The following is a 16,355-nucleotide window of genomic DNA, read 5'->3' on the forward strand; positions in this document are numbered from 1 at the left end:
TCTCTGCCAAGTTACCACTGAGATTTACCCCTGCATCCTGTGTGTGTTATTTCTTCAATGGTGCATTTGTTGCTTACCCTGTTTTCAGAATTGTCTCCTGTTTCTTCCTCAGAATCATCTCGTCTGAGATGGTATTTCAGCAAATAAATAGTCCATAAGCTGCACGTTACTGCCATTCTCAAATACCGCAGCACACATTCAGGGAGGAAGGCAAGTAGGGAAACTGTACTGGAGCTGATGAACGAATTTGTTCTCTAGAAAGATGCTTGCGCTCTTTTCCCGCTCAGATACATACCACACCATTAAACACTATTGGCAGCTTCACAGTAAACTGCATTTGTGATTTGTCTGCTGTGTAAGCAGAACAGGCAATCCCAAATCTGCTTCAGGAACAGCTTTGCTCTTCTGGGTTGGGAATATCAGTGATAGCCACCAGAGTCTGTTAATTTCTGACTATAATGGTGATCAAACATGAAAGTGGAAGTGCTCATGTTGTAGGGCAGGAGTTGGAACTAATCACTTTTCTACAGATGCTACAGGGAAAATAGATTATAACCACAGCCCTGTTTCATGTGCTAGTTGAATCTGGTTCCCTTTTAATCTTTATACTAGTGATGGAGCAGTGAATAGAATAGAATATAATGGTTTTCAAATTATTTCTAACCTTTATTTCTACAAATTAATTCTTTTTAAAAATCAGTGTTTAAGCAGACGCTCTCGTCATGTAGTTTTTCATTGTGCCACAGTCAAAACCCATGGTCATCCTTTATGGATAACTACTGCATACACTTGCTTGAACAACAGAAAATGTTCATAGTTTGTGTTCCTGTTTCTGCAGGTACATGCTGTACCTCTCCAACCTTTGATTTTCTCTGTTGTGCTTGTGGTGTGGATGACACTGAGATGCATGTGGTACTGAACCAGCGCCTAAAGACAGGAAAAAGCAAAACCTGGAACGCTTCAATTATGGTGGTTGTTGGATTGTACCTAGGAGGTAACAGGCTTTGTTGAATGAGCAAAGGTCTCCTGCACTCATCAGCTGCTCAGAATGGAGCAGACAGATGTTTATCTAGCTGATTGTCTTGTAAAACTGTAGAACTGGCTTGTGCAAATAGCTGTGCATGCGAAACTTGACTGATGTTATTTCAGAGGCTTTTCTAATGTCATCTGGAAATCTGTTCCAGGCAGAGAACCTGGGATCCAAAATGTAATAAAAATCAAACAAGGATACCTTCTGCTCCTAAAGCCATCTAAGACTGAAAATAGTGTAGTTGGCTTAAAGGTCGGTATGTCAGAGGGGAACTAGCGGTGATTAATTGACATGGAGTTAAAGTTCCCTCTCAAAATCTGTGACTTCAGTTAACAGCTTGCCCAGACTTTCCACTTTTGAGGTTACCTGTTTCAAGCTTTGCTTCTGGACTGAAATGACATACTTTTTTTTTTTTTCTTAAAATGAAAATATTTTAGTTGCTGCGGTCTCCCAAGTAACTTACCAACAGTACAAACATTTTTACAGACTTTCATTTAAATAATGGTAACACTTGGAAAGCAAGAAAACAGCCCTCTGTCATCTAGCTCAGAATCAACCCTCAGGAAGAAAAATGTTCATTTTGAGCGTTCACCTCTGACCTCCCTCTGACTTCCAAAGTGGAGACCTAGAGGCAAAGCCTTATTTTGTGCCCACATGGAACATTTTGTGCTGAATATTCTTGACTAGCATGTAGGCAGAGAAGCTTTGCAGTGGGCAGTCTTGAGGATCTCAGCAAGCTGTAATGAAAACTCTGATGGAAGTGAGTGGGGATGAGGCAGAAGTCTTGCATAGCTACTGTGTTGTTCCCTGTATGCCGAGTAGCTTCACCAATAGAAGCTCTCCACAGCAGTTCCCTTCTGATGATGGTGCTCCATCAGAGTAGTTGACCTTGATGATCCTAGCTCATGGGTTGGTGTTTACTTTAATCACTTTCTAAATGATCCTTGCTTTCCAAAGGTAGGAAACTGCAATAAACACTATGAGCTAGACAGTTACTTTTCCTAGAAGTTTTTGTGGAAGAGGCCAGGAAACTTGACAGATTCCCTTGAAAAGTCTTCTGTGGATTCTTCTTCCATTGCAGAGTTGGAGCTGACCTATACAGAAGCGGCACTGGAGGTTCAGATTGAATCCCTGTGTGCATGCATCCATCTGCCTTATATTTGCAGTCTACCTGGTTACTACCGTATCAGTAAATGTTCGGAATCAGGCTTTTTTTCCCTTCTTTTTTCTTTTGGCCAGATTACTGTCATTGACATCACTTAGTTTGGCTTGGAGATTTTTTGTAAGAATTGTATGGCCATTACGTATGCAAATTGCTTAGAAAAGCACAGTTGAGAGGCCATTGATAGGGCTGCAGCATGAAGAATTTAAAATATAAAAAAATGAATTATAAGATTGTTAACCCTTGTGCTTAGTGGTTAGAATGCAAATAACAAAAGCTGCAAATCTGGGCAGAGAGACATGCTATAAAAAGCATTATCACAAGATTAAGCTGTAGAAGACACATTTTTGCATGGTAATCTACTGGATTTATTTTGACAATTATTTATTTGTGGTGGTGGTGGTTGTGAAAGTGGAATTTTTAGCAGTCTTGGTATAATTATAGAGGACTGAATTTGTAAAGCTGCTCAAATGTTTTGCATCACAGTTGTGTGGTTTTTTTCAGCCAAATACATGCCTTTTTTGATTAAAAGAAATATTTGTCTTGAAAGCTTTTTTTCCACCAGCGGAAAGACTAATTGGTATTCACAAGATTCAATACTTTAATATTTTATCAGAGGCCCCTAAATTCTTTGAGTCCCTTCTCTTTCAGGGTAAATAATTTAGATTTCAGATGCATCAAGTTTGATAAAAGCCACCTTGTTAACATCTCCTGTAGAACTACAGCTCTATGTGCTTTGAGGGATGCTGGAATAACTACATCAGTAATGCTTCTAAGTTAAATTGAATGGGGCAAAGGAAGAAGACAGTGGGGAAATGCTGGGCAGGCAGTACATTTATTTTAATTTTGTTGGTTCTTTCACATCTGTTTAACTAGCTGTCTGACACAGGTACACTGGAGACCGTAAATGTTATGGGTATTCAGAATACTTGCATCGTGTTGTATTACAGGAATATATATTAGATTTGCATCTAGGGAAGCTCAGGGCTTTAACAGCCCAGGCCCTTTTTCCTGGATGTTGATGTTCTATATTATTTCATTTCCCCTAAGCCTGAAACATGTTAAAATATTGTTTGCAATAATTGACAGTGTTTGCACCAAGAAACATTTAATAATAAAAACCCCCACCACTTCTCTTTCACATTCCTTTTTCTTCTGCAACTTCATTTCTCAAAGTTGAGTCAAAACTTGCAGATTCAAAATTGATTGGCTTTTTTCAATTATTTAAGTTGTAAAGTGGCTGAGAATGGATGGTGTTTATGGTGGTCAGCTATCAATGAAGGGGGAAGAAAGTTGAGGCTCTGCAGAGAAGAAGGATGTTCCTCTGTTGCTCTGTGGGATTGTTTATTCTGCAGCTGTTTTCTGTGTGGAAAACTTGCAAGTCATTTCTGTGTCGAACAAAGTTTGGAGCAGATTGGGCAAAAGTGAGAGTATAATTACTGGAAAAAGATGAAGCAGCTTTCACAACGTAAAGAGGTTGAATGATGATCCTTGTGCAGGCCTGAAGCCTTCCAATTCCACTCGTCTTGCTGGAAGGGAACATTTGGATAGTTTTGAGTTCTTCTGTTTTCTTTAGTTAAACTAGTTAATATTTCCTTCATTCGATGGTCTTCATTTCATTGGCAATGTTGAATTATAAGACTGAAATAGCAATTTAGTTACTACTCGAAAAAGTAGTAATAATTCTTCATGTAGGTGCATGTAGTAGCACATGTAAAGCAGCAGTAGAGATGAGGGTAGTTTTGTTCCTGTTGCACTTCAGATTCGTTTTGCCACAGATTTCCGTGGAAGCAGGGATGTTTTTTTCATGGCATATGGGATTCCTAAAGACCGGGATTTGGTTATGAATGAGCACGTGTTTCCAGAATGGAATTACTTGAGTTTGTTCAATCAATTGTGGATTCCTCCAGAGTGACGCTGCAGCACTTGTGTGAGGAGTTAGCTCTTTTTAATTGGTCCCATATGTACTGGCAGATAGTATATTAACCATGCCTTGGGGGGATAAGGGCGTCTGGTTGAATCTCATGGTGCATATTTTAGTTCTTTTCTGGAGGGATTTGCCTTTTTTTCTTTCTTTCTTTGTTCTAAGAACCATAGATATGTATATATGTGTATAATCACTAGCATTTTGAGACTTAATACTCAGCCGAGGGATTAGTTAAGCTTCTGCAAAATTATCTGAACTTTGCTGACAAATAAAGAAGAAGAAACTAAGGTTTTACAGAGAAACTGGAGTTTCTGAGTATCTCTGGGTTTGGGTGCTTAAGTTGCGAAAACTCAGAAGCTTAATCTCCCTTCTTGTCAAGTGCTAAGGACTTGTCCTTTGAAAATCAGAAAAATGGAAACATCAGAAAAGAGGAGTTATTTTGAAAAACCTTGAAAACACCATGCAGATGTAACCTTTATATCTGGAGGACATGGATATGAGAGGGCTGTCCTGTCCATGGGTGCTGTAGGTTAGCCCCAGCAAAGGGGAGCGCTGTCCTCAGCCACTTCACCTGACTCATTGTGCACTGGAAAAAGCGGAGGAGTTTTGCATCTGGCTGTTTTGGCTCAGCTTAACCAGTAAGGTAGTTGCAGGAGAAACAAGAATGTAAATGAGTTGGTTTGATTTTCTTTTGTAAAGGTTTCTTGGTGCAAATCCTGTCAATTATCCAACTCTAAAGCTTTGCTGAATTAATGAGACACTTTGTAGAAGGGTATTTTTGAATCACTTTCTGTAGACTCCCTTACTCCTGATGTAGGCTCTCTGGTGTGCTACGGTTATTCACAGCTTTAAGAAGTGGGAAGAACTACTGTGCGAAGTCCCCCTGGGGATAGGGGTTATGCATTTGCACTGCAGTGAGACCCAAATTTTGTCTATATTCCACATCATCTGCTCAAAGGTTTGTGTAGCCATAAATCCTGGCAGAGTTCCCCCATGAAAAATAATTTGCTGGTGGAGGCACGAAAGGAGTAATATTGCAGGAGATGAAATGCCTGTGAGTGTAGTTAGGGCCGGGGAAGTCTCCTTGGGAAGGTGCGTGTGATGGGACAGCAGTGCTGGCCAGACATGGTTCCCCTGGGGATGCTCTGGGGCATGTACTGATGGTGCTCATGGGGATATGTGGAGAGAGGGAAGGCTAAAGCTACCAGTCTTCTTTCTTTGCCCTCTGCAAGGTTTGAGGGGGATGCACTCTGATGGAGGCTTTCCAAAAAGGCTGACTTGCTGAAGAAGCAGGTCTATTCACTTGGAGATGGCTTGTGTCCATGGGAAGTAGGAGGACCCCCTCTCAGACACCCTCAGGAATGCCAGGCTTAAATCTTGGGGGTGTTTCAGACCTGGAAAAGGCAGTGCTGTAAATTAGCATCCAAGGAGTCAGTGACAAAATGGACAGCTTTAGAGGAAGGAATGGATTCTCATTATCTTGTAGCTGTAAATACAAGAATTCATTAGATGAAGAGTTCATTTGGTTTATATTTAAGCAATACATAAGGTTTTTTTGGCAAGAATTGGTACTCTTTGTTTCTGCATAGTATAGGCACAATGTTGCCTCTAGCAAATAATCAGGGCAAATTCCCTGTTTGTAGCAGGCACCTATGTCATCCAGTCCATATCCCTGTCTCAGAGAACAAGTCTTTCAAAGGCAAGAGAGAGGTCACTGGACTACATAACTGCTTAACAAGTTACTGATTTATTGCAAAAAATGAAGGAGAGAGGAGTGAAAGAATGAAGTGCTGGTTTTGAAGGGGTTGTTTTGGGGAATGCAGTGTCTGTCTGGCAGGTATTGTATGAGATGGGCTTGCTCTGCCAGGCACAGAGTGAGGAGAAAGAACTTTTTAAAGCATCCTCTGACACAGAAATTATTGGAAAGCCTCCAAGAGCAAATTGAAAAAGCAACAGCCGCCTTCATGCTGCAGGATTCCATTGTTTTAATATTGGGCCAACTATACCAAATAATACATCTACTGGAAACTCATGTTAGGAGAAAAATATGTTGGAAAGCAGCTAAGGGGTCAGCTCAAAATCAAAGTGAATGAACTTGACATATCTATGCTGCTGCGTGTCCTATTTTGTTCTTTCTCTTCTTGTCAGCTCCTATTTCTTAATTCATTTCCACCCACCCCCCCTTTTTTTTTTTTAAACCATTTGTCTTATCTTGGGCTTGTATTTTGATTGCCATTTGTTCTGAAAAATGCTGGGGCTGATAAATACCTCTGCTTGCACAGAGAAATTCCAGCATACTGGTACTTTTGAAATTGTAATCTGGTTTATAATTCCAGCCTTGCACACAGACATGGTGCTTTTGGGGAGGTACTGGTGCTCTGTTGATGAGAAGTTGAACAGCAGATAATGGGGATGACTTTATTTTCCTTCAGTGCTGAGTAATGGAGCTGTGCTTCTGAGTCTGGCTTTGTTTGCTGGACTTCTGAATGTAGTTTGAAGACTAACCTCATCAGGGATGGGATGGCAGAAAAAGGCAGAGCTCTTATTGCGAGTGTAAATGCTATTTACAGTGATTGCATTTAACAAAATACACAACACAGCTATCTGTTAATTAGGTTTGTGTAAATGAGAGCTAGTTCAGTCGTGACAAAGTTATTAAAATTTGAAAGTTAACACTGATTTCTGGGGCCAAAAGTTTGGGAGGCAGTTATTTATGAGAGCAGCTCAGTTGATACATTGGTGAAAGTCATTATGCTTTACTTCTGTTGATGCTAAAAAAGTGTTGTTCTGGTATAAAATATATGCCATGAACACCAGGCACTGGAAACTACAACTCATTTCAAAATATGTTTAACAGTCATAAGTAAATAATAAACTGTAAAAGTCCAAATCCAAGCAGACATATTTATATGTTCATCTTCCATCCACATGCCGAATTTCCACTGAAATAACGGACTTGGAATTTAGGTACTGTAAAGTAGAAACTGATCAAAGAACTTTTTATTGTAATACTCTGACTTTTTTTACCTCCTCCACTGACGTTTTAGGGAGGTCTTATTTTATTTTCATGATTATGAGTGTCCTGAAATATTGACTCCTTCCTACTCTGATGTGGATCTCTATAGTAGGACTTCAGGTTTTGAGCAATTATGGCTAAACTGGGAACTTAGCCTCTGAATATCCAGTATATTTAGATTTGCTTAGGTCGGGGGGTTTAGTTTGGCTGAGTGTAGAGAGATGTTAGAGGATCAGTCCTGAAATTCTCATCTGGCTCTGAAGTTCCCTGCAGTTTGGAGGGTGTTTGTATCTGGGATTGTGTTTTGTTTGGGCAGCGATCCTGCTGATTGGAATCGCATAAGCTTGGCAACAGAACGGAGGCATCCAGCCAGAGCAAACTCAAAGTACACAGGGTCTGAGAACAAAACGTTTCACATGAATTAAATTGTGAGGAAACAGAAATTCTTTAAACTTGTAAGAAAACAAGGCAATGTGAGCATTGTCACACAGGCAGCTGTGTGATCAGGGCTATCGATAGGGAGTGCAAGTTTTATTTATGAAATCTTGATAGTTGTGTGTTTTCGAGAGATATGTCTTATCACCGCATGAAGAAAAATATTCCCCAAGAAACTGGTGTTAGAGTGAGGTGGAATTACTCTGGGTGCTTACGTGCAAAGATCCAGTAGCATCTTCGTTGAAAGGCTTTTTAACGCTCGACTGATTTTTGTTTCCTCTGTACCATACACTGCAGCTGGGCTTGCCATCCTAAAAAGGTTCCGTGTGTCCTTGTCCTGCTTTTCTATCTGCAGTCCCCCTTCCCTTCATCTGTCCGTTTTTTCTTTATATTATAGGTTTTTCCATCAGAGCTTTATCCTTGATTCCCTTGGTACGTTCAGTAATGGCAGGAGAAGTCCAGGAGGGTCTCTGTGCCTGGCAGCAGGCAGCATTGCTTGCAGCACACTGGGTGCTGCCTCTCCTGGAGTTCTCCTTTCCCCAGCCTCACGCCTTGCTTGGTTTGATGCCATTTTCTGCTTGGTGTCCCCTGTCTCTCTTCTATGCTATCTGGTGGGGTGGTGGTGGGAGCAGGGTGACGCCTGCTCCGTGAGGGGGGAAATGGTAGCAGGCACTGGTTCAGTTTCTAACGTGCAACCATGCCAGGGTGGCATTGGGCATGTGGAGGGGTGGCAAAAGTGTTCTTTTGTTTGTTTGTTTGGGGTTTTTTGTTTGCTTTGTTTTATTTTGTTTTGCTTTTTGTGGCATGACATTTCCCAGATGCTTTGCCCCAAGATCCTTGGGGGTGCCATGACCTCAGCACACTGAGTCACGCCAAGTTGTGCCATGGACCTGCCCAATGTCCTCTACTTCCAGAATGTGTCACGGGGTGCCTGCAGGCGAGTCTGTCTTACCCTTGTGCCTGTTGCTGTTTCTTTGCGATTGAGAGATGTAAATTCAGACACGGTTACCTGCTTTTTCACCTAAATAGCTGAAAGAGATTGAATGGATTTGGTTTGATAGGCTGGCAAAATATGGCTCTTGACATGCTAGATGAGATACGCTTTTAATAACCAGATTTCTGGAGTTGGATTGGTTTCAAGAAGATTACTCAGGCCGGATCTGCTTGACTATAAAGAGTCGTGACATGATCTTGGATTTGTGCGTGCCAGTCAGTTTTGTGTTACAGAGCAGGCTGCTGATGGGATGATTTCTGACTTTGATAAGTGCTTCCATCTCCTTTGTAGAGGGTTTTATTGTCGTGTTCAGTACAATGTTTATATGAACTGCTAGTAAAGGATAAATAAATACAGCACAGTGAAGTTTAAGGGAGGGGGGGAGGAAGTATTTAAACTGTATTAGCAATATTTGTTTAACAAGAAATGGATCAGATGTGGCATTTATCTGTACTGGATAGCATTTGCTTTAAACAAAACAAAGCCTTGAAATGGATCAGTTTTCATATGTATCAGAATTCTTCTTTTCTTGCCGAAAAGCTAGAGGCTTGGGGTGGGGTGGTCCTCAGGTCACAGCTGTGCTCATGTCACTGGTGGTGTAACCATATTGCTAAAGGACTACTGTGTTGTCATCTCCTCTGACCATAAGTAAGAGAGTGAGGTCTTGTATCTACAGACCGGTTACGTGGTAGTCAAATTCCACTGGGAACAGGCGAAAAGGGAGGTTTGGACTTTCTAAATTTCTCTTGCAGTTCGTTGCACTTGGTTGTGTCTTTCCCCCCATCGGCTGCTGTGTCTTGCTGTGGGATGCTGTTGAAAAGTGTTGGTTTCATTCCAGAACTAAATGGATTCCAAAGGTAGAGGAAGTACTTGCACTGAAGTAGTAAATTATAGAGGTTATTTTTGAATTTCCCAGGGACTGATCTTTTTCTAATGCTCTAATGTGGATTTCATCTGGGAATTCCTTTGTAGGTGCTATAGAAGGATGAATTGCCCAGAGGATTGCTTCTCATTCTGGCAAAACACTCTTTCGGAGGCTTTGAACTTTTAGAGTAACTCTTTTTCACAAGTTAACATTCTATCATTTTGGGGTTTGCACTCAATGTGTGTCTTTGGCAAAATTTGGCCAAATACAGGTCATCTGGAAAAGTGGTGCCAGTTTATGCAGTTGTGTGTTGGTTGTAATGCTGATGTTAAGAGATAATGGGGGCTGAGGGCTAAGGTGCTAAAGACTTTCTTTGTTCATGTTGCAACCCAATTAGCCTGTAAACTGTGTTCCATTTTGCTCATCCCCTTTTGCTGGATTACAGATTACAATGAGCTACAGTTCCCTCTTTCTTGACATTTATTTTTGTATTCACATCTAATATATAACACTTTCTTATTAGATTTATTGAATTTGAGTCTTTATTTCCATCATGAAAATGAAAAGATCCACTAGGCCTAGGTTTAGCTGCTGAGTACTCAATATTGTGAACAGCAGTGACTGTTTAGTTAAGACCTGAAGATGAAGAGCTGTGCCAAATTGTTAAGCATTATTATTACAAATTGTCAGTGCATACTTTTCTCCTCCAAGGCATGTTTAATTGTATAGAGTCACAGTTGTTTTCTCCAAGACATTTGGCCTGAGTTGTGGAAGTGACTGTATTTTTGCTGACAAACTAAACCAAAACTCAGATGCTGTTAATTTTTAGTTTTAACAGCAACAGAAATTGTGCTTGGGCTAAATACATAGCACCTAAAATTTGCAAATTGAATGTTGTGAAATAGTTAACATAGAGCTAATGTGTGACTGTTGAGCTGGTAACAAAATACATGTTGAAAACAATTTAGAAGTTCTTGATTTTTATGGTCAATTAACCTGTAGCTAAGAGGGTTAGCGATGACAGGGTTTTCGTTGAAATAGGGAGCACTTTGAAGGTCACCAGGGAGGCAAGTATATATTGTACCTCTGTAGTGACAGTCTTGGCCTGCAATGGGTTTGAGCTACCAGTTATACCCCCCTCAGTTTTCTTCTATAGTGGGGAAAGGATGCCATTAAGACTGGTAAACTAAGCAAAAGAAAATGATGGATCTCAAATTCTTGAATAACTATGGTTTTGTAGTAAGATAATTTTCCAATGTTATTAGGGGCTTTACTTAAATTTTACCTTAAATTATTTCATTTTCAGCAAATAGGAAAATACAATGCTAATTACAGCACTGATCATTTCTTTGGCAATTAAGGTATTTTATTTGCTCAGAGAATTTTAAAACTTGCTGCCAATTTCTCACTGTTAATGTTTCTCCTTGCATTTCTTTCAAACTTAAAGTCTGTATCAGTAGCACCATCTAAATGGATAAAGGATGAATGATGTGCAGTTTCGAGCTGTTGTTACAGTCATGCCAGTTAAGAATGTCTTCTTTTGATGATTTTCAGTATAAGGGCTACCAAATGAACCTAGTGGTTCTGGCACCACATTTTGAAATGTGGATGGTATAATGTTCCGTGAACCTTTATTCACTGAATTGCCAAAGTCATGCTTTTCAAGAACTTTGTGAACTTAAAGCACTTTAAAGGAATATTCTGGGTTCACAGCAGTGGAGAGCTAATGTCTCTTCTCAAAAAATACATTGGCTACTGTTATAGGTCAGCATTTGCCAACGGTTTCTGCAGGAGATGCCAGTTTGGAGTGGAAACTAAGGAATGAGTTCAGCGAAGCACTTTATCCTGTTCTTGGCTTAAAGCACATGAATAATCCCATTGACTACCCACGTGTGCTTTACTGGGACTGCTCACATAGTGAAAGTTAGGGATGTGTTTAAATAACTTCCTATTTGGGGGCTCACTGTGTGATGTCTCCTGGCTGAGACTTGATTTTCTTATGGCAGCCATCATATGACCTGTGTGCAGGGAGCACAGCGTTGTCTGGGCTAGCCATACAGTCCAAAGCAAAAGCTATTTCTGTGTCCATCCCCAGTCCGTCCTGCACTTCTCTGGCAACTAATTATCTGTTTGCTGCCAATTGTGCTCTAGTGTTTTTGGCACACAACCACTCTAACTTGCTGCTCATACAAGTATTGAATTGCCTTTGTAAGGCAGAGAGTAGTCTTTTCCTTGTTTAAGACTGTATATGTGGTTGTTACAACATGAAAAAAAGAAGATCATTGTCATAATTTTCCTCATTTTCATCAAATTGTGCTCTCTCTGTCAGCAGTCCCACTGAAGTTGATAGAGATGCTAGCAGAGGAGAAAAACCATTTTGGAGGTCCAAGCTCAGTACTCGGAGGGGCTAAATGGAGTTTTTTCATCTATTGAGTATCTAATGGAAGCACCTTTATTCGAGAACCTCTGTAAATAGATCATCTATGGAAACAGAGCTCTTTCAGCACACAGGGAAGGAGAAGTAAGATGTTCGGATAGAATCATCTTCAACCTGGTATTTTGCAACCATTATCTCTGGTTTGAACCAAAATTGGCCCACCAGCAAAATAGTACAACTTCAGGTTAAAAATACATTTAGGTAGGTTTTCCACCTCTGCCTTTCTCTCCCATCCCCTGCATGCACAAGGCAGCAGATAACTTTGGAGACAGCATTCACCTGTACTTGAAAAGGGGCCGGTCATAGGTGGGGAATCACTGCGACCCGCGCACGGCGGGTCTCCAGTACCCTCTCCCTTCTGCATATTTTCTCCTCCAGGAATACAAGTTCTGCAGCAAGTTAGCAGACCTACAGCCTGTATGTAAAAGTAAGTCAAGTTAGTAGAGAGAACTAGAATAGTAGTAGACAGCAATTAGTTAAAGGAATCAGCAAGCCCAACGCTGCAGTTGGTAATCAGCGGTGCTCCTTCAAACTCAGGATCTCAAACTTTGAGCTTGCTTTACACTCCTCACGGCTGGTTATCTGTTGTTTAGTGTTTGCTAACAACTTCACCAGAGAAGCCTAGGAAACTCCAAACCAAAGGCTGTTAATCACAACTGAAAGGTAAATTGCAATACTTTTTCTCATTAAGTTTAGTAATCCTGGCTGGCAAAGAGCTCTGTTGTCTTCAGAAACATGTCAAAGAATGTTCTTTAATGTATAATCATCTTAAATGGGGTACTCTTTTCCTGGAGCTGTTTGGGAGAGTGAGTGGGATAACGTGTAATATGAGCCAGATGAAAAATAAAATGTGTAGATTTCTTCACTGGGATGGAAACTTGAATGCTTGCACAAACAGCACGGAGCCCTAAAGTATCACTGTAACAGGCTGTAACTTCATGCGTGAGGTAGGAAAACAAGTACTATTTTCACAGACTGTTAGTGTTTATGCCTTGAATATGCTTATGAGAGTGTTTAAGGTGCTGTAGATCTAGTATCATAATTATTAGACCTAAACACTGATGAGCTAAGGATTAAACTGTTTTAGAAGTGTATTAACAAGCTTTCAGTTAGCTAATGATAACGTATTTATGAATTAAGTAGGAAGTTTATTTCCAAGAAATTCTCATGCATCTTCAATGGAGTACTCGAATCCACAAAAATCCATATGAAAACAGCGTAGTATCTAAATAGCTGATTCATGCCCTGCATATAAATAAAATGTTTAGTAGGCACTCTCCTCACCTAAAGCACAGGACTGAAAGACAAGGACCTGATTTGGTTTTCTAGCTCTGATAGACACTTCTTGTACAGTTCTGGGAAATCACTTAGCATCTCTCTTTCTGCAAGCCAGACCCCGTAATGTTTGTCTGCCTTGCAGAGGTAGAGGGGAGGCTGAGGAAAGGGATGACTGCAAAACAAGTTAAGCATCTCCCATCAAAAGTCAGAGCAAATGGTTTGGTTTTGATGAAAGTAATCTGGAGTCATTGCACATATGTCTAATAACTGCTGATTTATAAGAGTCAAGTTATGGAGCTTTAATAAATGCATACTTCTTTAGACAGTGCTGCAGTATGTTACTAGCTGGGAATACTACCTTGATTTGCTTCATATCAGCATATTTTCTCCCTTAGATATGTAGTAGCAAGTGAAAACGTTCAGTTTCTCAAATGAAGGTCAATTCAAAGAAACACTTAAATGTTGAAAAATTTCTCTGAGTCCCCTGATTCTACAAAATTGATTTGGAAATCTTTCAAGGGTTGTCTTTCTTCACTCTAAGAAGTTGCTGAGAAAGTTTTCATTCAGTGACTTTACTGTCCACTTGGATAGTTCTTCACCCAAGCCTGGGAAGTTATTTCTTGTCTGTTATAGCAAGAGACAAGTTTTGAATGACATCTATTCGTTAGTACCACTAGTGGCATTTACATTGGAGACTGAAGGAACTATTGCTTAAAAAGGAAGCAAATTTAAAATTCACATGCTGAACACAAACCAATGAGGCATTCAGCTCAGTGGGAATGGTAACATCTACAAAGGTCAATGGAATGAGACTTAAGTGCAGAGGAAAGAAAACAAGAATGGAGGAGTCCATAGTTCTTCGAATGGTCTTTGATCCCCTGTTCTTCCCTCCATATGGTCATTAGTAGAGGAACTGGGTCTATGAACAGTTTTATGATAAGCCTGGGTGTGATCAGAGGTTGAATTTAGACTCTTTTGGGGACATACATGGTTTCTAATGAATCCTCTCATTTTGTGTGTCTATCTTTTTTAATTAAAAACAGTCTCCACATTGCTGATAGTAATAATGAATGTTTGCTGTCTTAAGTTATAAAACTTGTTAACTTTCCCCATAGAAACTTTCAAGGCACTGAACAGCAAGTGAAACACGCAGATGCGTCCAACTATTAACTTTCATTTTTCTGCACTAGAACTGGAGATAATTGCTTTTCTTTCTCTGTTTAGCACTTTCAGACCATGTTAAAGACCAAGTTGAATGTCCTAACTCTTCGGAAAGAGCCTCTCCCAACAGTGATCTTCCACGAACCAGAAGCCATTGAGCTGTGCACCACAACTCCCCTCATGAAGTCCCGGACTCACACTGGATGCAAGGTACTCGGGAGTGTAAACTTAAGGAATGAGACCAGTGTGGAGGTGTCCCATGTATGTGTGAGGACTCTAAAGAGCCCAGAGTAACCAACATGGTCGTTGTTGCTGTTCTGGAAACCCCATTAACTGCTACTATTACTATAAAGTTTTTAAATCAAAAAAGTCATTGGGTGTTTCTGACCAAAAATTTTGAGCTTCAGGAAAAAAGGGTTTGGGTTGTGTGGCACAATGCGAATTGTGGAAGATTTCTAACAGCCTGCAATGAACATTGCTTGTTGTAAACACTGCCATTGTTTCTGTAAGTGCTAGTGCTGAGATAGGAAATGAAGGACCAAATGCTCTGTATTTGCATTTATCAATCTGTAGTAACAGAGGTATATACCTACTGAAATAGGGTTGCAGCTTAAAACTCGATGTCAGTTTGTTTTTTTGGTTTTGGTTTTTTTATTTTTTATTTTTTTTAAGAGAGAGAAAAAAGGAAAAAAAGGGGCAGGGGGGAGACTTAGATCTTGATTTGGTTAAGTGACAAGATGAATTTGCCCAGTTACATCAAAGCACAGCTTCTGAAAAAGCCCTTTTTTAAAGTTTAATGGCTTAAGAGCTTCGAGTATGTTCTGTGGTAAGAAACCGTGTAAAAATAGCAAACAAATCTGCTCTATTTGCATCTCCTGTTGGAGCCATTTTACTTGGTTGCAGAGCTCACCTAGCCTTGCAGAGACATGGGCAGCCTGGCAGACTGAGCTGGGTACCAGTTTGGCCTGTGCTGCCAGTCAGGGCTTGGCAGCCAAGTCTCCTTCACCTAGCCCGGCTGTCAGTTGTAGGAAGTATTGGTCGTGGTGAAAATGGAGAGAACTGGGCTTCAGCCTCCACTGCTCTGTAAAGTGTCAGCTCTAGAAGAGCCATTGCCTGATGCTACATATACCGGATAAGGTCCAAAGTGTGATTAAATGTCCTAGCCCCCTCCCCTGCCAGTGTGTATACACACACGCGTGTGCACACACTCTTCCTTGTTGGAGGATGTGATGTGAGTGAGATGGGGTTGGAAGAAATTGCTTTCTGCTGTGTTCTCCTGCTTCTCTGGGCATACTGTGTGGATGGCTCAGGCTGTTGACGTGCTGTGAAGGGCTTTGCTTGGGCACCTCCAGGTCTGGCACTTCCTCAGCAAAGTTTATTCTTGGGAAGTGTCATTTTTGTTTGACTTCTTGCCTGTCACAATAGCCAAGAAACAAGACTGCTGCTGGATGTTGAAGCAGTGCTGCCCTGTGCTGACACAGAATAATGCAGAGCAAGTGACCCTAATATGCTTTGTATGGTAGCTCGTAGCATCTGCTCTTCCATGGTGAAGTCTTTTGTCCTTTATGTTGACATCTAATGAATTTTTAGAGAATATTAGCTATCATAAAAATGGTTCACAAAGTATCTGGCTTTCACCCCTAGTGAGAGAGAGTTCAGACATAATAATGCTTTCTGAAATCAGTTTATCACTGTGAACGTGTGTAGAATTTAAATGAACCTTTTTACTTAACCTATAGTCCTTCAACTGGAAAAGATGGATTGCAGAGAGATGTTGAACACCTCAGTGAAAAGAATCTCATTCTATATTTAGAGATCGCGTTTATTTATTCATTTATTTTTCCTGCAATGTAACATAGTAGTGATGACTAGCAAACATCTGCTGCCACAACACTCCCCGTTCCTGCTTGTGCCGTTTCTCCTTCTCCCATTCCCCCTGTAGCTAGCTCACCTCCTGCCACTGCTGGAGTCTTACGGTAGTGTTTTTGGGGTGGTGGCCAGCCCCTCTTCAGTCTATTCAGCAGTTGTGATTTCCAGTACCCCCCTATGG

The 16,355-nt window shown here is 40.6% G+C and overlaps 1 protein-coding gene across 3 annotated transcripts in view; it reads left to right on the forward strand.

Annotated features, from left to right (window-relative positions):
* Positions 1-16,355, forward strand: part of PID1 (phosphotyrosine interaction domain containing 1) — a 105,510-nt gene that overhangs the window by 35,674 nt on the left and 53,481 nt on the right. For all 3 annotated transcript variants that reach the window (XM_075031803.1, XM_075031805.1, XM_075031806.1), the window contains exon 2: positions 14,369-14,515. In XM_075031803.1, the coding sequence (XP_074887904.1) occupies positions 14,369-14,515 (147 nt within the window). The remainder of the gene's footprint in view (positions 1-14,368; positions 14,516-16,355) is intronic.

The sequence above is a fragment of the Buteo buteo genome, chromosome 7 (assembly GCF_964188355.1).
Source record: "Buteo buteo chromosome 7, bButBut1.hap1.1, whole genome shotgun sequence".
In the NCBI taxonomy this organism is placed as follows: domain Eukaryota; kingdom Metazoa; phylum Chordata; class Aves; order Accipitriformes; family Accipitridae; genus Buteo; species Buteo buteo.